General features: G+C 44.6%; 1 protein-coding gene across 4 annotated transcripts; it reads right to left on the reverse strand.

Annotated features, from left to right (window-relative positions):
* Positions 1 to 303: 303 nt before the first annotated feature.
* On the reverse strand, positions 304 to 24,942 carry fnip1 (folliculin interacting protein 1). Of its 4 annotated transcripts, XM_031571463.2 has the most exons (19): positions 24,748 to 24,942; positions 14,737 to 14,866; positions 12,822 to 12,956; positions 12,545 to 12,645; positions 12,262 to 12,336; positions 11,829 to 11,920; positions 10,971 to 11,054; positions 9,987 to 10,058; positions 9,054 to 9,189; positions 8,629 to 8,830; positions 8,379 to 8,464; positions 6,258 to 6,404; positions 6,004 to 6,173; positions 3,824 to 5,132; positions 3,446 to 3,763; positions 2,552 to 2,717; positions 2,235 to 2,432; positions 2,021 to 2,136; positions 304 to 1,883 (listed from the first exon to the last, which is right to left on the reverse strand). In XM_031571463.2, the coding sequence occupies exons 1-19, from the start codon at positions 24,834 to 24,836 to the stop codon at positions 1,805 to 1,807; spliced, it is 3,705 nt and encodes a 1,234-aa protein (XP_031427323.1). In that variant the 5' UTR covers positions 24,837 to 24,942; the 3' UTR covers positions 304 to 1,804. The 4 variants fall into 4 exon arrangements, with proteins under 4 accessions (XP_031427323.1, XP_012678700.1, XP_012678701.1 ...); XM_012823246.3 differs by having other exon boundaries at positions 3,446 to 5,132; XM_012823247.3 differs by lacking the exon at positions 24,748 to 24,942 and adding an exon at positions 17,125 to 17,305 and having other exon boundaries at positions 3,446 to 5,132.
* Positions 24,943 to 25,232: the final 290 nt, after the last annotated feature.

Genomic DNA, 25,232 nt, shown 5'->3' on the forward strand with positions numbered 1-25,232 from the left:
CCCGCATTTCAAAACATAGCTGAAATGACTGATAAGCCGGCCAAAAACTTTTAAGAAAAATCATTGATCCAAGTTAGGAGAAGGCTACAACATGCGCTCGGCCAATAGAAGTGCTAGGACTAATTTATTAGAGTCGTCTTTTGTCTTTTATTTTCTTCTACTCCTAACGTTTACTTAGCTGTGCAGTAATACGTGTACTTGTTTTCAAATGTTCTCTGATATATTGCAGTTTAAAAAAAAAGATCATACAATCAATGGGTCAATGATATTTGCATCAGGTAATAAAGGCTTTTCATGGCGTGATTAACGGTATCATATTGGCATGTTTTATTGCACAACATTCCCAGAAAATTGGGAGAGGATAATTACAGAAAAATAATCCAATGTTGAAAGACATTATTTACAAATAAATGGAAACAAACTGAAAACAATATATACAATTTACATAAACCAATACACACCATTCTAAATAATTTAACTGAATTCATGTATAAAGAATGTAGATATAAATACATTAGACAAATGCAAAAAGGGTGTTTTACAAAATGCAATGAATTGCATGTCATTTGCAGAAGCCAAACATCATACACTGAAAGCAAATAAATGCGTTATAACCAACAAAATACATTTCCCAGATACCTTCATTCCATATGCTACATGTCCATTAAGACTCTGAGGCGCAACACCCCAAGACAAAAATAATTCATGAATTTACTAACAGACGTTAAAAATATTTGTAAAAAATAAATGTCCTCATCCATAAATTTCAGTTACCTTTTATAAAATTAACATGTCATTATTTGTCAAAAGCAATGCTTTCCATCTGATTATAGCATGACTGACTTGTATTCCTTTCATCATCTTTCTAACACATGCATTTCAGAAGTAAACCAGATGGTAAAACTGTATAAACTGTATAGTGTGAAAATAGTTCAGTATTTCATTTTGAAATATAAATCTTACTTTAATCAATGGCATTCATAATTAAGTTATTTAGGACTACACCTGAAGCAAGACCATACATTTGAGAAACAGCAAAGGATTTAACAAGTGTAAGTTTGCCGTTACACTAATAAAAACTGATCAGGGCCTCATAATATTTTTGAGTTCATTAAAAATACAGCTGTGAATCCTCACATTTGTTTGAGGTAGTGCTGAATCAACTGAAAAATGTGAAGACCAGAAATATACCATCTACTGTCAAAACCCACAATGACAAATCATTTAAAATAAAAAGGGGCATTATGGGAATTGCTGGAAATTGCCATTGATCCATAAGACATAATTGGGCAAATGATAACTTTTCTTTAACTGTGATTTAAAAAAAACATCCTATTATGTTTGTGCAGCAAGGACTACTACCATTTCTATATAGCAAATGGTGCTCTGGGGTGAAAGTAGTCTGTTTGTCCCTTCCTTGATAGAGATGAATGTCTTTGAACACTTCTCTTTGGCTTTCTAGTCTTCCTCGTGAAAAAAAACCCACAGGTACAGAAGTAAACAGATAAAAGGGTCAAATTAAACAAGGAAACAGTTCATGAGAGTACCTGTGGTGATAGTCCATCTAGCAATCATTGGGAGCAATGACCTCTGCTGCCCCCGAGTGGCAGATTGTCTCTCTTGCAGGCAGCTGGTCCTTGGCCTCTCCCAGGCGCTGTGCACCACCCCTGGGGTTACTGTGGCCCACTGGGTCCCACAGTCTGACTGTGGCTGAACACAGTTGATATGCAGGATTAAGAAAAACACCATTCCTGCTGCTCCACAGAGCGTCCCCATTGATGTGTGTCTGCTGTGTATGATGTGTCTACAGCAGTATTTGAGCAACATACGGCGAGTGAGTGCTCGCTACTGCCGCCAACAGGGGAAGATCACTGGACTCAATTCTGAAAAGTTCAAATGAGACGCATATAGTCAATACCTATGTATGCATTTACATTATTTTTTGCATTGTTTACATTTTTTTGTGAACGGCAGAACTTTTTTCCCCTTGATTCTAAAGGTAACAACTAAAAATCCTCACCCTAAAACCATGCCCAGTTCTTTGACATGCACTCTGGTTTGGCCCTTCAGGTATTCTGCCAGCATCTTGCTCTTGAAGTACAGTTCCTGAAGCCTGTCCTCCAGGTGCATGATACACTGTCACAAAAACAAAAGGTTAGGGCTAATGTTGCATCAAACACAGATGAGCTTCAACAACAACAACAACAACAGGCTGACACCTGGTTAGCACTTACAAAGTTAGGAGACAAGTTGAGTTTATACAGCTGATAGGTGGACTGTAGGAGATTGGATACAAGGTTAGACACCAACACCTCCTTCCCCAGTTTGTTGTCAGTCTGTCGCCTCTGGCTGCTGGCCACTTGCACCGTCCACTTCTCTGTGTCTGCTATAATGCAGACAGCCTCTGCAATGGGCTCATCCAGTACTGGATGCTGCAATGACACACCAGCAGACAGCATTACAATTGTGCAATTGTGTCCTAGGAAATACATTTCCATACATCTGCCACCTGGATACCTTTGCTACCAGGACAGGCTTTGAGATAGCTTACCTGCACAGTATGTGCCAGGTCAGACATCAGACACTGCCTGAGCTTCTCATCATTTGGCGTTCCATGTAAAACAAAGTCAGGGATGTATGTTGGACAGTATCCGCCAAACAGGGATCTCCCGAAGTTTGCTACATTTGGCTTAGAGAAGTTTTCCACCAGCTTTGACCTGTTAACACAAACTAACACGTTAACCACATGAAAGCAGTTTTTACACAAATTATGTGACATACGCTTATTGATGATTGACAGATGAAATCTTCAAACATTTTGCCAAAACTGATGTTAAATCTTTGTGATGGATCTTTTTCCATTTAAGAATGGGCCAGCACAAGGCTTTTCCTGAGGCTTAAACACCGTGAATAGCCTCACTTTTCTGTTTCCATTAGGAGTTGCAATATTGGAGACATTAGCAAACGGAGAACATAAAAAAAACAGCTAAACCGTGCTTAGCAACAGTCGCACGAGTACACATAAAATAAATTAAAATGACTATTCAAAACAAAATAAAAAAAATGTCCTCATCCATACATTTCAGTTTATTTGAACAAGTAAAAAAAATTAAAATGAAATTAAAACATCATGAAATTGTGAGAAACAGTGTCCTTGATTCTTTTGCCAAGTTTTATTTATCCGTAGATAGTTTTTCTCTCCCAATACAAGCAAAGTATTGTCTGTTGCTAGGCAACCTAAACTAACACTTCCTATCCTTCCTTCCTATCTGTCTTTTCAATTTCTCCGGTTTCATTGTTGCATTGTATGCCATTCCAAAACTCCCTAGTACAGCCCTGATTAGGCCCTTCCCCACTCCAGGACCAAACTAAAAATGACACGGTGTTACCCCGCAGTGGAAATGTGCCAATAGTGTAAAATAATTAAAAAGACGAAGGTTCTTACCCTGGTAATGGCACCTCCACCTCGTCCTGCCACTCATCCTGATCCTCCCTGTAGTACTGCTCTTCCTGCTGCTGCTGCTGCATGTCCTGCCCCGTGTCCTCGCTCTCACTGTCCCCCAAAGCACTATCTGAGCTCTCATTCCGTGGAATCTCCCAGTCATTGACAGGAGCCACCTTCTTCAGGTCCCCACTATTGGTATCCCCTTGGGGGACAGTAACTGAAATGATGATGCCCTTGTCCTGCTCAGCAGAACAGCATCTACAGGAGCCTGTGCTTCTGTTACAACTGCTACAACTCTTGTCCCTTGTCTCTTTGCATCTACAGGAGCCCGTGCTTCTGTTACAACTGCTACAACTCTTGTCCCTTGTCTCTTTGCATCTACAGGAGCCCGTGCTTCTGTTACAACTGCTACAACTCTTGTCCCTTGACTCTTTGCAGGTCTGCCCCTCAGGCTGTGCGATGCTCCTGGTGTCAGACTGTTTTGGCTGGGGCTCGCCAACAGTCTCGTGCTTTTTGGACTTCTCGTCAATAGTCCGTGTCTCTACGGGGTTTTCATCGCTGAAATACTCATCCATCAAGGCCATGTCCTCCTCTGGGGCTGGGATCCACTTGGGCATTTTACTGGAGATGCGTTGGAGAGAGGCCTTGCCCTCATTGGTCTTGGTTTGGTCCACTGTATTTGACTTGGGCTCACTCCTCTGCTCGGTGCCAACCTTATGCTGCAGCTGTTGTTGTTGCTGCTGCTGCTGCTGTTGCTGCTGCTGCTGCTGCTGCTGTTGCTGTTGTTCTTTCTCCCTGAGCTGCTTCTTGTGCTTCTTCAGGTGATCCTCCACTTTCCTCTGCCTGCTCTCTGTGTCAGACTCAGGGGACATGGAGTCCCCGATGAGAAACGTGACTTTGGTGGCAGGCTCCTCCTCGTCAGACAAGTACGGTGTGACTAGGCTCTTGTCAGGAGGCTTTTTCTCAAGAGGAATCCCAGACGAACGAAACACCTTGATGCCCGTACCACTTGTCTGAGGCTCCTCCTGGCCGAGAGAGGCATCCAGCTCAGCCTGGACCCCCATTTGGGTCTCCTGCTCCCTCTCGCTCTCCGGGCGCAACATGAGTGGCTGTTCCTTGGGTGAGGTGGAACCAACACACACCACCGTCTCTAGCCGGGCCTCCATGCGGGGGCTGCCAGTCTCCTTACACGCCGTCTGCTCGCTGGAGTCTTCGGTGCGGATGACGGGCACAGTGCCAATAGTGTGTGAGTGTGTGTTTGCTTGTGTGCAGTGGGTGTGTGTGATGGTGTTCTGGGAGCTCTGACTGGGTTCGTCGTCAGGCCCCAGGCCAGTGTCCGTGTCCGTGTAGGTGCTGCTCTGTATACTGTGAGTGTCTGATGGGCAGCTGCCCCCTTCGGCTCCGGCTGTGCTCTGAGAGAGGTAGTCTCCGCTGGGCTTGTGCACGGTGACCAACACGTAGTCGGACTCCTCCACCTCTCCCCGGCGCAGCGAGGTTGTGATGAGCGAGCCGGGAATGACGATGGCCTCGTCCTCAACACTGTCCAGCATGTGCGTCTCCAGCAGCTCCGAGCAGCGGATGAAGTAGGTGAGGACATAGAGCAGCCGCTGCACCATCTCCTGCCTCCGGCCAACCACTATCGTCCGCGACAGCCGCACCGGAGAGCCGATTGCCCCATACAGGTCACCTGCACACATGGAGCAGATTCATTCAGTTATAGTCAAACTTCAATCTAGAAAAAAAAATATGAATTGATCACTTTTATACACAATCAGTCCCTTAAGGATCTTGGGAGAGTTTGTTGTTATTGTTGCAGCCAAAAGTGCCTGAATTTGCTGCTGGAATTCACAAAAATTGCAGTGGTTTTGAGATTTGTTTTATTGATTTTTTTTTTTTATTTCATGTGGGAATTTCTACCTATTGTGATCCCACCAAATCGTGATTATTGCAGCCAAAAGTAACATTTGCTGCGGACAGTCTCAAATATTGCAGTTAAAATTAAATCAGTTGCAAATAATGCAGAAAATCCATGACTTTATTGGCAAAAATATTGCAGTAATAAGAAAATTGCAGCCCACAATTGCAGGAAATCCTTGAATTAGCGGGAATTTGTGAAAATAAAAAAGATCGCAAAATCCTGGAGGGGCTGCATATTCAACAACGTGCCTATAACTATTCTATGGTAATACTGACTATTTAGACGACGCATCGCAGGTACCAACCACTTACAATAACCACTTTTCTAAACCAGCACTGCTGAACTTGAGCACTAGGTGGCAATCAAGCTACACTTTCATGAACTGCCCCTGATGGGTTCTTCAGTATGAGAAGTATTACAGATATCTTATAACCTTCCCATATGCATCTCCTAAGGCTGTTGATTTAGTGATAATTATTCCTTTTATTACCAATTTAACTTTCACCATGAAAAATGTGATGAGAGCAACCTCTTCACATTAGAGATATTCAAGGATTTCTGTGTGGTGTCTGCAATAGTCAGACTACATTCACTGCAGTCATGGTTTTCAAGTCCACAGAAACTGTATTCTAGTCTTTACCGAGCTGCGCCCACAGTGGGTTGTAGGGGTGTGTTTTGGCCAGCATGTCCACACTCTTAGATGAATGCTTCTCCAGGAAGATCTTGATAGGTGGCTGGCCATTGGGCATGACAGTGGGCACCCACGCGAGGTGATTGGTCAAGACGGCTGTGATTAGGGCAGGAAGGAACCTAGAAAGGGGGCATCATGGTCAGGGCATGTTACATGTGCAGCTAGGGATGTAAGGAAGAGCTCAAACAGCCCATTTACTCAACTGATTCTTAGAGGCCTGCTCCATCAATAAGGCGAACTCCCTCATGAACTGGTTGCACAGCTGGTTTTTCTCTGGTGTGCCAGACATCATGGCAAGCCAAACTGGCTCGGGGACGCGAGGCATGGTGTAAAGGTTACAGATGGTTGTCCTGCAGAAAAACAGCAGGGTCATTGTCAGGGGACGAACAAGGGCAGCACAGTTCTCTGGGTCTCGCCTGCGGGGAGACCCTCTGTGTGGATTCATCGTCAGGAAATTCCATGGAGACCCACCGTGGGCTGACAGCCAGAGCCTCGCACACAAACAGGGGGAATCTCCCAGGAGGAGCAGCCCGCTCGCGCTTTGGGGGCTGATGCATGCACACACACACACACACACACACACACACACAAACCAACAGCTCACACTCCCACTTCACAAAGAATGGAGGCCATTTTTACAGAAATTCTTCGGGGAGGATGCAAATGTCACAATGTTCCTGTCACAACAGCATGTCAAAACAACATCCAGCATATTACACACACATTGCTGTGTGAAATGTGTTGAAATTTCATGCATTACAAATTTCCAGAGCTCCATACTTTTCTCTTTGTTTGTATCAATTCAAAGATCAGCTCTAAAATCTGCAAAAAGGTTGCTTATTTAAATTCAGGGCTCAAGATAACCCTCTCCATGATAGGCCGAACAAGTTCTGATACACTTCCGGGAAGCGCAGCAGCATGTGCACTCAAGCAGAAATAAAATAGTCCTCCTTCCTACACGTTACTCCAGTTCGCAGTACTTTATTTCTGGTTGTAGGTAGTATCCTATAAAAAGACCTGCCGTCTCTTTTCTGCACCAATAACCTGTGACTTCTCCAGCCAGGCCAGAACACAATCTAACTTTACACTACCTTAGCAGTAGATCAGGTGAACTTCCAAGAGGTAGATGGTACAGTAACTAGAACACAACACACAATCAGTAAGGGGCATTTGAGCAAGACTTGGGTATGCTAATCTGAAAATAGTGTAGTCATAGTATCACTACCAATTTCACAATTAAGAAAATATTTGTAAATATTCAGTTGTGTATAAGGAGTGTGTATTTGTGTGCATAAGTGCCCATATTCATGTTTTGAAAGAGTGTTGCGGTGTACTTCACAACAGGAGTTTCCTCTTTTCTCCTCTCTCATCCGGTCTTACTTCCTGACCTGAACGCAATCTTAAAGAGCCCAAATTTTCACCATCATATTTAGCCCGAGGGGTGAGATATTACAGGTATCCGTTTGTTCCATCGCCTTCGCCAATTGCCTTCCTCCTGATGCCGCTAGCATATTATTTACTATTCTGGTCAGGCTGACTGTCTGTGACAGATACTGTTCCCTCCCAAGGGGAGTCAGGTTGCCATGGCACCCTGCCAGCAGGCATATGACTGCAGCACGGTGAGGGCATTTTGGCAGCGCTGCAGAGACACGAGCCACCCCACAGCCTCTGCTGCACCGATCCCAGCATGCAGTGCTTCTCAAAACACCATGCCCTGGCTGGACCATTTAACTGAGGATCCTTTGAGAGGCGATCATGAGTGTGAAGAGTGGGTGGGAGAGAGACAGAGAGAGACAGAGAGAGACAGAGAGAGAGAGAGAGGTAAATGAGAGGAGAGCCAGGTCCTCTGCTCACAGGCTTAACTCAACACCTATTGCAGGTCACATGGCAGGATTAAGGGCATTAAAACTAGACACACACACACTTTGGAAAAGGATACACAGAACTCTCGCGACCAGTTAAGACCCCCCACCCCCCCAGTTCCCCCCATCTCACCTCCAACAGGCAAACACATGCACATGCACATGTGAATATCTCACAATATCTTCCCTTTGCAAGACTCTGGCCCCAATGCAGTCTACCAACTTGGCCCATGATAATGATTGAACTTGATCGACCAAAAGCACAAGCCAGCATCCTCCAATCTATTTTCAGAGCTGTTTGGTAAGAAGCTAGTAGATTGTAGCCTGTCTGCTAATATTACACGAATGCACTCGACATTGGTCTAGCTTGTAGTGAGTTGTATGGGCTGGGTGTGCCTGTTAACAGAAAATGAGAAGGCGCAAGACAAATAAACACTTCATTACATGAAACTGTAAACTCACCGAAACTCGTTGAGTCCCTCCACCATCCGGGCATAGGCCAGAGCCCTCTGACTGGCATCTGCCGAGCGCCTGCTCATTTTCATAGCCTTGTAAAACAAAACAGAAGCATGATGAAAACAGAGGAGGGGATTGGGAGCTGGCTTGTGAAAGACATAATCCTGAAGCATTTACAAGGCTCAAATACATATACACATATATGTATATACACACATATGTCTGTGTTGCAGGGTAATGTTGGCATTTTGCTCACCTGTTCAATGGAAGTTTTGAGTTTGTTCATATGGCTCTCGAAGAGTGGGAAGTGAGAGAAAAAGAACTCCTGGAATCTGCTGTTCTCTGCCTCATTGGGTGAAAGCAAAAAGATGACCCCAATGGCAATCTTCTTCTTTCTGGTCACCCCGAGGTTTGGGCCACCACTGTCATCAGACATGTTGAAGCTCTCCTCCACAGACCTGATCACATCCAAATTAGACTCATTACCATGGCAACTACGGGTACAATTCCCATGAGACACTCATGATTATCAGATGCAAAATAAGTAAAATAGCTTTATTTTCTGGCTGACACTACACTACACAACATTTGTGAGACTTGTGAGGTTACCATCTGTCCTTTAGATTGTTATACATGTCTGAGTAATTTCAACTGACAGAGATGTCTTCCTAAGGTTCATACCATCTTGGGAAGACTCCGTTCTCAAGACTGGTGGTCTGGCTGCGCAGCCATCGTCTCTGGTAGCTGCTCGCAGCACTGCTGGTGAGGGATGAGCCCGGCGAGGGGAATGGGGTGATCAAGAGACTGCTCAGAGACGCTGGGAAAAGCAGGGAGAAAAAAAAACAACAACAACATTAACTACCCCATCCCTTCACAACTCACGCCATCTTAACTATGAACACTGCATCGGATCCTAACACAACAATAACTTTTTGACTTCGCACATTGAACTCATTTATCGTGCTCCTGCTAGAACTGAGAATGTTCAGAAGTAAATACTTCATTCATAATTAAGGACGTTCATTCAGTCCAGGTCACTGAATGAGCCTGTTTTACAGAGCCCTGCAGGGAGGCATAAGGATATGCTGCTGGGCATATTTCAAGCATATTTCAATCTATTAGAGCTATGCTAATCCTTACAGTGCTTTATGAATGCGGGCTCCAAAAGGATGTAGAGGGGGAAGGACATGAGGGGCAAAATAAGCCTCCCACTTACTCGTACCAAGGGGGAGGTTTAAGAGTGTGGCTAAATATAAGCAGACTGCATGTGATGCACCACACAGAAAGTGAGATTTTCCCCATGCCAGTCATACCAGGGAGTCCGTTTTCATCGCACAACCTTTTCCAGCTCCTGCCTGTCAAACCAAACAACCAGCAATGCTAAAGGGCTGGGGTCACAAGAAAACTTTGGATGCTCTTTGGCCATGTGGTGCGCGGGAAGGGTCGAAGTGGATTGGAGCCATCGCACAGCCATGGCGGAACATCTATGAGTGGGTTTTTCCATGGACCGCAGTGAAAGGGTTTTGGAAGCGATGTACAGTACTAGATAAACATGAACATGCTCCTGCTCTTACATGAAATCAGTGTGTGCTTGGGTGCGTGCATGTGTGTTACCTGATCGAGCAATGCCACTGTCTCTCTCATCGTACAGCCCTCTGCCAGGCATGTCCATGGGGTTACTGTGGCCTTTAGAGAGGAGGGGTGAAGAAGAGTTAGAATCAGGAAGTCAGCCAGAAAATCTCTCCAAAATACCAGTCTTAAGTATCCAGGCACCATGCCACCACAACTCTTACCAATCCAACAAACCCATCTCTGGCCTGGCTGAAAAAAACCACAACACCACACATTCACTAGCAGAACCAGGCAAAACTACCAGCACAGCAGGCCCCCCCTCTGGTGCCCAGATGCCCCTGTGCGGTGGGTAGTGTAGTGGCACTGCTGATGATGTGATTTATGGGGAAATCACTGCAGGCTTCACTTAGATGCATCAACAAGGAGACAGCTGGGGTCTCGGTGCTATTACATAACTGGCGTGCTACGTGTTGTGCCACCCCACCGCGGCTCAGAAAAAGGGTCACCAGGAGCTCTATTTATACAGAATCACAGCCGGAGTGATGCCGCTTACCGCGATACAGGAGGGAGACTCTGACAGGGACGGAAGAGGAGAGTGGGAGAGAGATGGAGTCAAAGAAAGGAGAAAAGAAGAATGTGAAGGAGGAGTGAGGGAGGGAGGGAGGGAGGGAGGGAAGGTAAGCGGCCACCACTGTTGCACACAGAACCCTTCAGCAGGGGGGTTTTGAACATTCTAATAAAAGTTCATTGTCAATGTAAGATTCCACATTACCGTATATTCAATGGACCCAGATATATTTTAGAACGTTCATCGTACAACATTCTAAACACACTGGTGTGACGGTACCTGCTGAAGGGTTAAAGTGCACACACACAAGCTCACGTTTGAACACATTTCAATTGTTAACTCCCCAGGCACCAAGGCCTCAGAAGTACACAAAAACAGCCATATGCGCACAAAATACATGCACGTCCACACACACCCAAACCCAAACCCACACACACACACACACACAGAAGGCAAACCTGAAAAAAAAGAAGCACTCTTGATGAGACGTAGAGGACCCTGCTCAGAGAGTGCCCGCCGTGGGCTGCAGAGCTGAGAGAAACCTGGGCAGCACAGAGACGAAAGAGAGAAAGAAAGAGAGAAGACAACAAACAAAAAAAAAAGAAAAACAAAAAAAGAAAGAACAAGACAGGGGAGCAGGTTAGTGAAGCAGGAGTACGCCTGGGAAAGGCTCTCCGACCCCATAGAGAAACAGAGCCAGAGAAACGGAAGACAGCACACAATACATCTTCTGGAAAGATGTCATGTCAAATGCAAACCCTCACAGAAAACACACAGCCTGGACAGATTAATACAGGAAGTGGCACAACCTGTACCTCTTTACCTCTGTTATTATCTGAATGATGGCGTCGGGTGTACAGAAATGCACATTTTCTGTGAGGGTGTGATTGATCAACACTGTTTAAAACATAAATGAGCGTGAAATACCCTTCAGCTCAAACATGACTAGATGAGAGGTTTGGTTCTGATTTTTACAACCTCAACATGTTTTAAACAGTTTTGAAATGATTAGGGCACGGGAAGAGCAAAGACATACACTTAACTGACAAAGATAAGTAACGTTTAACAGATACAAGATACAGACAGCAAAAGGGCATCGATCATTCTACTCATAGATGAAGGAGACATTAATAAACAAAACTTAGTATGAGTGTGTTCCAGTTGGCTGTGCTATGTATTTCTGCCTGATGTGTCACTATCATATTCCTTACAAAAAAAAAACATGCTCTTATACACAACCAACAAAGGGGGAAGAGGCAACACACATCATGAGATAAAAGTTGTCAGTTCTCTTTTGACACTTGTGCTGTGGTTACCTATGTTTCCCAAAAAGCCACTGGTGACGGTGTTGTGGTCCACTCGTAGAGCATTTGTGTCTTGGCCAATGAACTCCAGGCTGTCCTGCAGTCTGTACATGGAAAAGAGCTATTAACAGCCACTGTCTAAGAGTGCGTGTGTGTGTGTCTCTCACTTTGTGTGTGTGTGTGTGTGTGTGTGTGTGTGTGTGTGTGTGTGTGTGTGTGTGTGTGTGTGTGTGTCTCTCACTTTGTGTGTGTGTGTGTGTGTGTGTGTGTGTGTGTGTGTGTGTCTCAGACTTTGTGTGTGTCTCTCACTTTGTGTGTGTGGCTGTCTCTCACTTTTTGTGTGTGTGTGTGTGTGTGTGTGTTTATGTCTGTCTCTCTTTCTCCCTCACTCTGACTCAGAAAGAGTGAGGCTACAAACAGGTGTGAACATGAGAATTTTTCTTACGTGTTCAGGCTACCATAGACACTGCCTCCTGTGCGTGCAGTGAACACTTTACTTAACATGAGCTGCGGTGGAGACCTGAAAACACACACAAACAACAAGCACAGAAGTTACCTTCGTCCCTATCAGTCCCATCAGCCAGCAAAGCGCCAGCACGGAAACAATGCCGTTTCCCAGATCAATGTGTTAGTGCCGACAACAAACCTAGTGTTTCCAGTGTTTTTGAGTTTATTTTCTTGCTTTAGTTTTTCATGACCCCCCCCCCCCCCCCCCCTACTTTACTTACCGGATCCGATGGATTTTTAGTGTTGAGCCTTTATAGCTCATGGCTACTGAGCCAAACATCATCTCCCCTAACATGTTTGCATCGGATGAACAGCGGGAGCCCTGGGAGAGAGAAAGCATTGGGGTGAGGTGCGAAGAGAGCAAACAAATCAAACAAACTAATCTTCTCATACAACTTGTGTAAACATTACAACAATCAGCTGAATCAGAGGCAGCCAAGTGCAGACAAGTTTCAGTGAGCGCGCAGGTGAGATGGGTCACGAGTGCGTGAGTCGTACCTGGAAGCGCAGGCCCTGCTCACGTGGCTCCGACGTGCAGGAGGAGGAGCTGTCCAGCGAGGAGGTGCTGCCTCCTGTGGGCCTCAGCTGGCAGCATTTCCCAAACACCTTCACCTGCGCCTCCCCACACATCTTCTGCAGCACACACAGGCAGTGGGGGGGGGGGGGGGACTTTACATCATGTGCACATGTGTGTATGTCCAAACACAGCGCAAGCAGACACACACACACACACACACACACTCTCTCTTTCTCTCTCTCTCTCTCTCTCTCTCTCTCTCTCAGACTTTCAGTCCCTCATGCAGGCTTTGATCAGTCCTCACACTCGTGAACATGCCTATACAAAAGAACCAGGCACAGCAGTATCTATCCATTCTAGCCCTCAACCCTACCCTCCACAGGATTTGGTATCAATATTTAGGCGCTGGGTAAAATCTTGCTTTGCACAGCCGAAATGCGCTTTTCCCTAAGTAACTGAATGTACTACAGGTCCATTAGAATAGGTCATAACTTTCACATGCTCCAGGAAGGCCATACCCAGATGATTTAAAACCAGTGCAAGTGCAATTTTTGGATAATTATAAGTTAACTTGTTTAAGCACCATCACATTTTTCAGAACCCCATTGAAAGCTTTGCTGTGCATGATCCTAAACGAGGGGTTTGAGTGTGTGTGTGGTTTGTGCCCTGAGCAGTGCGGCTGGAATGTGGATGTGGAATGCGTGCACCGCTCGGGGTTGGTAATGGCTCACATCAAACAAGCGTCTCGCACAGCCCTGCTGGAGTACACAAAGGCCCGAGCATGTGAGTCTCTGTCATATGACTTCCTCAGAAACTCGTGAGCTGGAACGCAACCAGTCTCACTCTCTGGCGCTCTCCCTCGCTTCCTCCCTCCCGCCCGCTCTCCCTCCCTCTCTCTCTCTCTCTCTCTCTCGTGCCCTCTTTCTTTGTCTGTCTGTGTGCCTCTCCCTCCCTCCCTCTCTCTTGTTGGTTGTCTGTGTGTCTGTGTCTGTGTGTGTGTGTGTGTGTGTGTGTGATGTCTGTCTGCCTGTCTGCCTGTCTGCCTGTTTCTCGCTCTCTCTGTCGAAACAATATTCTCAGCCTTGTGATAGTGGCCACACTGAATCTTAGTCATAGAGTTCTAACCTCGCCCTTCTGCAAGCATGACAAAACTCTGCCACTCATGACTGAAATTCTGCTTCTCCTGCAGCTAGTAAGAAGTTCATCATGGTTACATTTTCAGAAAAGGATTTCATGTCATCAGTACGAATATACCTGATGGCAAGTTTTCTAATTATGGGCGGTTTAACTTATCCTGTGTGTAATAAATGAATTCACGCTAAATGCATTCAAAAGAAAAAAGAAGAGGGGGGACTGTGTACAAGGAAGATAAGTTCAATGGCTAAGGTGTCAGGCTGCTGTGACTGTGCTGTCATGGGTTGCAATTAATGACAGCCTGAAGACGTGAGAAAGCACCTCCTGTCATGTGAAAGCCAAAGAATGCTTACACATCGGCTGTCAGCTGACACTATTATTATTGGAGATAAGGCCTCCAGCTCAAACCGGTCAGGACCTCTAATATAGCCTGGGGACTGGAGAGGTTTAAAGTGGTATTACCTGCCTGTCCCAGGCAGACAAGCCTAGTCCTCTGGCTCACACACACGTGAGCGCACACTCACTCACTTACACAGACACACACACACACAGAGACACACACACAGAGACACACACACACAGAGAGAGACACACACACACACACACACACACACACACACACACACACACACACACACACACACACACACACACACACACACACACACACAGAGACACACACACACACACACAGACACACCGACACACACACACACCGACACACACACACACACACACACACACACACACACAAAGACTCACCGACACCTGGGGCTCCTCGGTGCTTCTCTTTTTGGTGTTGGAGTCGAAAAGGACATTTCTTCCGCGCCGCTCGCAGTCCTGATACACTATCAGTCGGATCTGGCCGGGCTCCAGCTCTGGAGTGGGCCAGCTGGGGAACAAACACACACACACACGGACGCACATGAGCCAACGCACGCACGCAGCACGCAGCACGCAGCCAGCACTCTGGGACCTGCTCAAAGGTCATCGGGGTTCTTCAGAATCAACCCAACGGTTGTAGCATCATGGAAAGGTTCTTGACAACTTTGTGCTACAGAGCTGAACCAATACAGTTCACAGAAGCAGAGTTAATGAGGAGCAAACAGGTCCTAAATACCCTGTTCTAAGACTTCTTCCAGTCAGGCAATTAAAAAAGAAAGAAAAAAAAAATGTACCATCCCCTAAATACACCAAATAGCAGCTGGTTAAACACCCTTCATAAGCCGTCGGCTGGCACACAATGCCATCATGCCAACAAGCCAAGCCATTACTGTCATTCCTCACATCCCTTCACTCTATGGGGTGAAACAGAACTGTGTGTCCCTCTTGGTGGGAAAGGCCTGGGGACTGAATGCTGGGGAGTTCATACAGTTGAGTCCTGTGAGGAGGGGTCCTGTTTAATGGGGAAGATTAGGCCACTGACAGCGACCTGGAACAGCTAAGTCACAACCTTGTGATATTTTTGCTGCTTGCGTCACAGGCTGGCGGGACACACATAGTGGCCTGTGCAGTGGGCTGGCATTGAGAATATGGCTGTTAACTGTCAGATACTCCCCTCTGACATAGGCACGCACGCAGAAATAATTCCTCCTGCCGACCTGTTTAGATGTTCACTGGCAAAGGGTTAGTATGGAGCATTCGTCACGTCTGCCGTACGCAACTAAATGCCAACAGATTTCTGCACATCGTCTCAAGTGTTCCTGTCAAATTGAGCAGCCTCCCCGTTATGACCTACGTCCAGGATAGTGAAACATTAGGGTTAGGTTGAAATAGGGTCCCATTGAATGACTGAATTCACACACAGGCTTCTCTGAAAAGAGGAGAGGAAATTAAAATAGAACCACACACACACACACACACACACACACACACACACACACACACACACACACACACACACACACACACACACACACACACACACACACACACACACACACACACACACACACACACACACACACACACACACACACACACACACACACACACACACACACACACACACACACACACACACACCTCTCTGTGCCTAAATTGGTGCAGTTTGTCCATAGCCAGACCCAAACAAAGCCTGGGGGACTCAACATTCCGAGGTCTGAGCCAAGAGAGACCTTTTGATCCAGACCAGCAAGCAGAACATAGACACACACATACATACACTCCCGAACATATTCTCCTTCGGAAATGATATTATCGAACAAGTCACACACAAACCAAAAGTGGGGCACCAATGTCTGATACATTCTAATACTATGCCCATTCACGGCTTTGTGAGGATCTAGAAATAAACGCTTTCCTTCAGATGGAGCAGACATATTAGTCTTTGAGCTATACTTGAACAATAGAAATGAAAGGCCCATCTCCCTCAATAATAGCCAGACATGCATAACCTGGAGCAGCTTTGGTCCAAGCCATTGTCACACAAACTGAAAAGAATGACATTGAAGCTGAATGTTTAGCCCAACCACATGAACTGATTCCAAACTCAAGCTGGCTGAATGAGATTTATCACGCTAACACAAAGGACAAAAGTGAGGAGGGGTACCCACACACGTGGGACAGAGTACAACTTTTCTAAACTCATCAAACACATCCACTATGACCTGTAAAAACACCATACTATGTTTCCACAAGAATAAAATGGTCTAACCTCAATTCTCAACTCTAAAACCCCAAACACTTCACATCATGCAGAAGCAGTTACTGAACAATCTCAACAAAAGCCCAAATATATCTTGGAAATCACTTGTAGACAACTCGGCCAAGTCACCCACTAAAATACTCTCATTAGGCTACTGAGCTGGGTACAGTCTTAGTAAAACATCAATCTATAATCCCTTGGCCTCAATCTGCTCTGATAACATAAGGAACAACCCCACTAATGTTGACCCAAGAGGTAACTGCACAACCAAAGCTAAAGCCAAAACGATTGCTAGCATCTCTCTTGCTCACACATCAACACAGTGCTAAGAGACACATGGCAAAACACACACACACACACACACACCCCCACCCAAACACTCAGACATCATTAACCTTTTACTAACGCTCCATCAAGTCAACTGCACATACAATTGAGAGAAAACCAGAGGATAATGTGTCATACAAACATACACAAAGCCTAGTTAAAACATTACTAGGTACCTGGACATCATTGTCGTTCTGCCAGTCCTTCCTCCCCTCTCCCCCAGCCCTCTCCCTCTCCCTATCTCTCTCTCTCTCTCTCTCCCTCTCTCCCACTAGCCACAGCCTGGCTAAGAATAGCACTGAACTAAATTCACACAACAACATGAGACTGTCAGGTGACCTCAGGACTGTGTTGGACAGCAGCGGGACAAAGGCATGCGGGTGGTAGGGCTGCCTAACGGGGACTCGCTACACCCACCGCACCCCCCCCCCCCCCCCTGAAACTGAAGAAAGTGACAGCCAGAGATCCACCGGGAGCCTCTAATCCAGCCAATGCTGTGACCTCAAAGAGCCCCCCCCACACACACACACACACACACACACACACACACACACACACACGCACACACACACACACACACGCACGCACACGCTCTCCTCCCACACCGACCCAGCCACTCGAGTGCTGCCATGTGCTGAGAGCTGGTGCTCTACGGTGGGATTCTGTGCAGTCCTGCAGTGGGGGGGTGAGGGGACGGGGGGGTGAGGGTGCTCCCGCAGGGCAGCCGTACGTGTTACATAAAGGCCACAAGATGGGCTGTGTGACGCACTTCCGGACGTCGCTCATGGTCGATTTTGAAAAGCTAAATGGGTACCGTAATTTTCCAGCCTGACCTCCCACTTACTACCCATCCCCCCCCCCCCCCCCCCAACACACACACACACACACACACACACACACACACAAACACACAAACACACACAAACAACTCCGAGCGAGTTGGCCTGGGCTGCTATATAATACTGGCCCTCTAAAAATGAAGCCGTTGACAAGGTCGCTCTGTGCTAGAATAGCCTAATCATGCTTTCCTACGGGTGAAAACGAACACCTGCTCACCCCCTCATCTACTCCCCAGCGCACACACACACACACACACACACACACACACACACACACACACACAGACGCGCGCTTGAACTCATCCAAGGCTCTGCGCCTGCCCTGAGTAATAAAATTTAAAGAGGAAGCCACAGGAGCACACGGCCTTATTCATTACCGTGCCCCCCAGTCAGTTAGTCAGTCAGACAGTCAGACTCATGAGCACTAAAGGATGTGAATCACAGCCAGGGCTGCCACTGCCCCGGACATCCCCATGCCTTCTGTGTCTGAGACGGTGTGGCCCGCGAGAAGGAGAGCGTGAGAGGGGAAGGGCTGCGGGTACTCACCCGCCTCTGACCCGCCTCTGACCTCTAACAGCGTCCAGACATGGCACAATGGTCATCACAGTAAAGCCACATTAAGTGATTATGACTAAGATATCCCTGTCTAGCCATTACTAATTCAGCAATTCTTCTCACACAACTAACTTTGGATCATTCAAAGTCTTTTTTTCTCAGTTGCCATAATCAGAATTCCTGGGTCATTAAGCCACCTGGATCACATATTTTCTAGATCACATAAAATGTGCAGAAGCCAAGCCATCAAAACATTTACTTTGCTTGTTTTGCACATGGTAGAGTAAAATTTTCCAGCAGCACAGATTAAATCACAAGCTAGTGATAAACAAGCTGGCAAACAGCTACCAAGCGACCCACTTGGCAACACCTAGCAGGTCCTAATGTCCCGCTGCAATATGACACATCAGAAACATCAGAAATGTCCACACTGCAGCCATGGCCGCTGAGCCTAAAAACTGTTAGTGCCATCTGATAATGTGGAGAGTACAGCCTGAGAAACAAGTCTGCTGTTGAATTTCTTTATTTGAAATGACAGGGGGGGTAGCAGGGCAAAACTGTACTGAAAAGCTCTGCAAGCGTTTTAGGACAATTATGAATAATAGTCAGTAGTAATGAGAAGGGATGGAGCAATTATCTATTTTAATGTTGTACAAAGATATAAAATCCAACAATAATCGTACTGATTAAAGGGAGTAATTCCAAAATACTCTTTTCAACATTGGGAAAACACTGCCTCAAGCTACCATCACCCTGCAAAGTGCACACAAGGATAATGGTTGTTGTTGACGTTTTAATATTGTTATTAACATTTGATATTTGTCAAATGCCATGCTGTTTGTCTGTGTATCACACGGCCGGATTGTCTGATCTCAACACTAAGTGGAGAATATGCCAGTGATTTCATATTTCAATTGTAGTTTGTTCCTTACAAAGAAATACAGGAAGCTTAACTCAATGTGTCAATATCACACCTTTGTTTAAATTAAATCAAATTGAATTAGCACTACTGAAATACTGTCCTTTGATTCTAAAGGAGCTATGTTTGTTTTTTGTTGTAAAAAAAACAAACACGTTTCCTGACCTTTTGTAATGATACAAAAATCACATTACAATGAAAAGATAATGTTTGACATTAATCCTGTGATTTTCAATCATCCAAGTTCTTATTTCTAGGTGTTATTCGTTAATTAGTTTGAATTTTACAGGGACAGGAACATTTTCACTACTAAACCACCACCATTATTCAATTTAAACTTCCAACGTTCTACGCTATCCGTGGATCCTGCTGGTTAAACACTGAGACGCTGTGTGGATATAGACAGAACTCAAAAGTCCCTCTTGGTCACCTCGTCATGACTGATCTTCGACGTTTCAGGAAGATGCACATTCCAGACTCACATGATACCTGAATGCCCTGCTGACATCATCACATGATACTCAAGCAGGTTCAAAAATGTAGGCCACGCCACCCTGTTCACTGTTAGACACCGGTCAAGCCAGTGGTAAAAACAGAATGACCTTAACCGTGGAGGGCAACAAATAATGAACAAACAACATATCATGTGTAAAATCACATGTAAAATGTGCCCTGCTGTCTACTGGATCTCAGTTCAATAAAGGTTTCTATATGGCTTAATGTGCCAAATATAATGTGAAGGTGTAAATAAACGCCTTCAATAAATGCATAAAAACTTTAAAACAATGCTCCCTGTCCATTGCCTCAGACTACTTGGTTTTGAAGAGTTCTCAGAAAACATGAAACCCTCAGAAATACATCAGCATGAGAAGAGAAAGCGGGTAATCAGATGGCGTGCTGAAAGTGACGGCCACCTTGTAGCATATGACCAGATCAGAGCTGTCTGATAATAAGCTGCTCAGGCCATCAGCACTATGGCATTACACATGAGGCATGATGAGGGTATGAGTCGCAGACAGCTGGGAAAGCTTTTTCTGACCAATCAACTATACTACTACATACTAAACTATGACTACATATTGCACTACTACTACTACACCATCCATTGTACTACTGCTTAGCCTAATACATGTGCATTTAGTAGGGCTGGACTGATGTTGAAACTGGAAATAATAACCATTACATATCCAAGCAGCTTGTTGAGGCTACCTTATGATCATTGTTTGAGCCAATTGTGCTACACCTGTTTCTCCTGTGCAACTCAAGCCCCATTGCTCTAGAAGCCAGAGATACACACATCTCTATGAGCCAGTCAGAGATACATACATCTCTATGAGCCAGTCAGAGATACACACATCTCTATGAGACAGTCAGAGATACACACACACATCTCTATGAGCCAGTCAGAGATACACACATCTCTATGAGCCAGTCAGAGATACACACACACATCTCTATGAGCCAGTCAGAGATACATACATCTCTATGAGCCAGTCAGAGATACACACATCTCTATGAGCCAGTCAGAGATACACACATCTCTATGAGCCAGTCAGAGATACACACATCTCTATGAGCCAGTCAGAGATACACACATCTCTATGAGCCAGTCAGAGATACACACATCTCTATGAGACAGTCAGAGATACACACACACATCTCTATGAGCCAGTCAGAGATACACACATCTCTATGAGCCAGTCAGAGATACACACACACATCTCTATGAGCCAGTCAGAGATACATACATCTCTATGAGACAGTCAGAGATACATACATCTCTATGAGCCAGTCAGAGATACACACATCTCTATGAGCCAGTCAGAGATACACACATCTCTATGAGCCAGTCAGAGATACACACACACATCTCTATGAGCCAGTCAGAGATACATACATCTCTATGAGACAGTCAGAGATACACACATCTCTATGAGCCAGTCAGAGATACACACATCTCTATGAGCCAGTCAGAGATACACACACACATCTCTATGAGCCAGTCAGAGATACACACACACATCTCTATGAGCCAGTCAGAGATACACACATACATCTCTATGAGAACCCAGAGATACACACACACATCTCTATGAGCCAGTCAGAGATACACACACACATCTCTATGAGAACCCAGAGATACACACACACATCTCTATGAGCCAGTCAGAGATACACACATCTCTATGAGCCAGTCAGAGATACACACATCTCTATGAGCCAGTCAGAGATACATACATCTCTATGAGCCAGTCAGAGATACATACATCTCTATGAGCCAGTCAGAGATACACACATCTCTATGAGCCAGCCAGAGATACACACATCTCTATGAGCCAGTCAGAGGCTTCATTACCCTCTGGGTTGCCTGAAGAGAAGAAAACGTCTTTTTCATGTTTGATCTTATGACCACAATGTCAACAAAAGTTATCAGAAGGTATGTCATTATTTATCTGATTATCCTAATTAAAATGTTCTTAATTAGAAGTGAATAATGTGTTGATATCTGTTATTGTGTACATCCATGGACTAGCCCTGTAGAACTGACGGTTCAGCACACCGTACAAATAGTCGGTTTATACTTTTTCAAAAAAACTTTACAATGTTAGAAAATAAGTACCATTGGGGCGGGCAATACTGAAGACAAACGGCAGCACAGACTTCAATGTGCAAACTAGGCCTACCATATGGTGGCTCATTTTGGGCAGCCTGAACACTCCATCGCAAAAGCAATATGACTGATGATGATTGCTCCCTGAAGACTGATAAGGGCAAAATATAGAGCCAATTGACAAGTGAACTCAACGGACTTAGATAGGGGTGAACACATCTACACAAAAATACTATTACTATGACCCTGTAGCTGCTAGCCACTCAAAATAGCTCTTACAAGCACGTCGACAAGTTTACTTAGCAGACCACTACTCTGCTGCTCCCCCCCATACTGAGACGAATGGGCCAATACTCTAAAAGGAAGAAGTAGTAATAGAGCCAGCTGCTCTCTGATACCCATGTTAGAAATCTTCATGTTCGGCAGTTCCGTGTCCTTTTGCTGATGGTCATATGACAGGATAGCCTTGGTGGTAATGAAACTCTAGTATGCTACATGAATGGCTTCACATCCGCCATCCCATTCTGACGCAAGCATGGCAAATAAATCTTACCACATAGGCCTGCCATAGACTCATGCTCCATAATTAGCAGTATTCACTGAATTCATTTTCAAAGAAGGCAAGAGAAACCTACTTTCAGGACAAAAAAATTGCTGTTGTCTGTAGAATGGAAAAAAAACTGATCAGACTTCAGACAAATGACAGACTTAGACCATCCTTAAAATTGTGTTGGTTTGCCATAACCTGACCTACTCAATCAAATTGGGCCCAATCTTTTTTTTCTTTCTTTCAAACAATGTTGTCAAATTGGACCCGATGAACTCACATTCAGTTAGAGCACTACTTAAAGTCACTACAAGTTGTTTTTTTCTCTACACTAATCGGAATATCTGTTGTGTTATGACATAGCACTGGACTAGAAGCAATGTCACTTTCAAACATTCACAAAAATCCACAGACAATATCTTTTGCTATTATTCATTATTTAATGCATTTATTTCAGGTTATTTGTCTAAAATCACTGAACGTTCTACAATGAACGTTCAAAAGAATACCTGGGTCCAACCAAGATAAGGATAAACGCATTATTTTAATAAAATGTTCAAAATTACCCTGCTGAAAGGTTTATTGAACTTACCTGACCAGTAGTAAAACAGCTCAGAGAATCCAAAATACATTATGTTAAAAAGATTCACACATTGAACATCCTCAAATATCTATGAAGAGCTACACTAGGTGTATGTCTGTTCACTACAGCAATAGAACCATATACCAAGGGGAAAAAAAAAGAGTAGTATTGAAGCTAATTGGTTAACAAGCACATGTTACCCCCAAACATTTCAGTGCTTAGATGAATGCAATGCTGGTGCCAAAGATATGTCCTGACGTTAAAGTGCAGAGAGGCAGTAGTAGCACACTGGCACACTGAGGGCTGGGGCACAGACGGCACAGACAACACTGCATCACATACATCTCAGCAACCTGGACATCTTTATGGCTGATACAAATAAAAAAAAAGCTCAGGCATCTAATAGTGTTGAAGTGTACTGGTTTATTGAGGTGGCATGCCGAAGTGTACTGGTTGACTGAGGGACATAAATAATGTCAAATCAACTAAGTTAGGCCTTTCTGACTGCAAACTAAGCAAGTACAATGATATAAGGGCATATCAAGACACGATTTGTGAGAGAAGTTAAAAAGCTACCGGATGAGCTTGCACTTTAGAAAACAACAGGAAAGAAATAGCCGAAATAACCGAATCGCAATAATATCCACTGTATCATACAGTGCGTGTGTTATTGATAAACGGTCATGGCTCTTGGCTTGCGCTCTTCGCTACTGTGCTAGGAGCACTGATACGGCATAGAAGAAAATAAGATACGATACAATAGGACAACAAGTTATTGCAAATATTATTTTTCTAGGTGCAACTGTATAGGGCAGCAGGATCTTATTCTTTATATCAGTAATGTTAGTGTGAGTGTAGAAAGTAATGTCAAACAAGTAGCCAATCCCATAATAATGTATTATATAATGTTAACACAAAATGTAAAATATACCTTTGTATCATGTTCGCAGGTTTTATGGTGCGACTCCCGCCCTAAGGCAAGGCGTACTTACTTGATACAGTTGCATTTTGCCATAACAGTTAGCTACCGTGAATAGTCACGTGCAGGCAGTATTTAGCACATACTGTCCCAGACGACAGAGTGCACAACCCAGACGCATTTGGATTAATGACAATGCAACACCACAGCAATGCACCAAATTTACGTAGCGTTCGTTTTACATTTAGACATTTACATTTTGTTTGCGTGCAGGTGGCAAGGCTAACTGCAGCTAACGTAAACGTCAGTCCTTCGACTTTTCCAAAAACATTTCCAAACAACTGAAATCAACGTAACTATCTCCATGACATATTTTATACAGCCCTGTAATGTTTACTGGTTTACTATTTTGACACATTTTTGTCAGCCTTTCTTTGAAGCTTATCTGACTGACCTAACACTGATAGGTCCACAACAAAAGAGAGAGCTCTTAGCAAAGCTAACTAGCTAGCTGCTTGGCTAACCAGCTAGCTAACAATCAATATCCCGTGCCTTGCTGGTGAAGCACGTAGTCTGCATATACAAACACTGTCGTCAGGTTAGGCCAGCAGAACGCCACACTGAATTGCCAATACTCAAAGTCTGATTCAACCTAACAGGGTATGGTTAGCTAAACTCACTATATTACCATCACAACATTACCCACATAAAAAGTTACAGATGCTTTTCTGAAAGCATCATGGAACAGACTAGTCGCAGTCAATTAGCTAACGTTATGCTAGCCAACTGTATTGAATAACGTTATGTAGCTAGCTTTGACACGTACCTGAAGGAAGGATCTTCCTTACTGCACTTGGGAGGTGGCGAAAAGGCATTTCTCTTATTAAAAAGTTTTTGAAAAAGAGTTGGAGGCATCTTGTACCAAATATGTCGGTACAGAAATTCTCTTTTCTCATCAATCCAGAAGCACACCTAGTTCCTTGAAACTAACTCCATTTGTGTAACGATAAGAGTCATATGACAGGCATTAGTCACAGGAGCAGCTTGGAAACGCCACCACAATTTTCTGATTGGGCAACAGTCCATCGGTACAAAATCCTTGATTGGTTGCTATTTTTGACAACGTACCACGTGGTCAGCGGAAACGCAGTGTTGATGTTTTGATATTGACGATACATCTCAAACGCCTACCACATTTTGGCGTACACGTAATTACTATTTACTTTGGTTTGAAGCACACATAGCTAGCAACCAAAGTATTTAGAATTAGGGTTTTGAGAAGACAGCATGTCCTGACTTTTGAGTATGCTG

Source organism: Clupea harengus, chromosome 8, assembly GCF_900700415.2.
Source record: "Clupea harengus chromosome 8, Ch_v2.0.2, whole genome shotgun sequence".
In the NCBI taxonomy this organism is placed as follows: domain Eukaryota; kingdom Metazoa; phylum Chordata; class Actinopteri; order Clupeiformes; family Clupeidae; genus Clupea; species Clupea harengus.

What these genes read in the sequence shown, in the direction of transcription:
- fnip1 (XM_012823246.3), bottom strand. Translation starts at nt 24,836, where the DNA reads ATGCCTCCAACTCTTTTTCAAAAACTTTTTAATAAGAGAAATGCCTTT. An exon ending in CAGTGGCATTGCTCGATCAG is followed by an intron (nt 9,190 to 9,986) that starts GTAACACACATG and finishes TGCTTTTCCCAG; the next exon opens with CGTCTCTGAGCAGTCTCTTG. An exon ending in CCCACTGTGGGCGCAGCTCG is followed by an intron (nt 5,133 to 6,003) that starts GTAAAGACTAGA and finishes CCATGTGTGCAG; the next exon opens with GTGACCTGTATGGGGCAATC.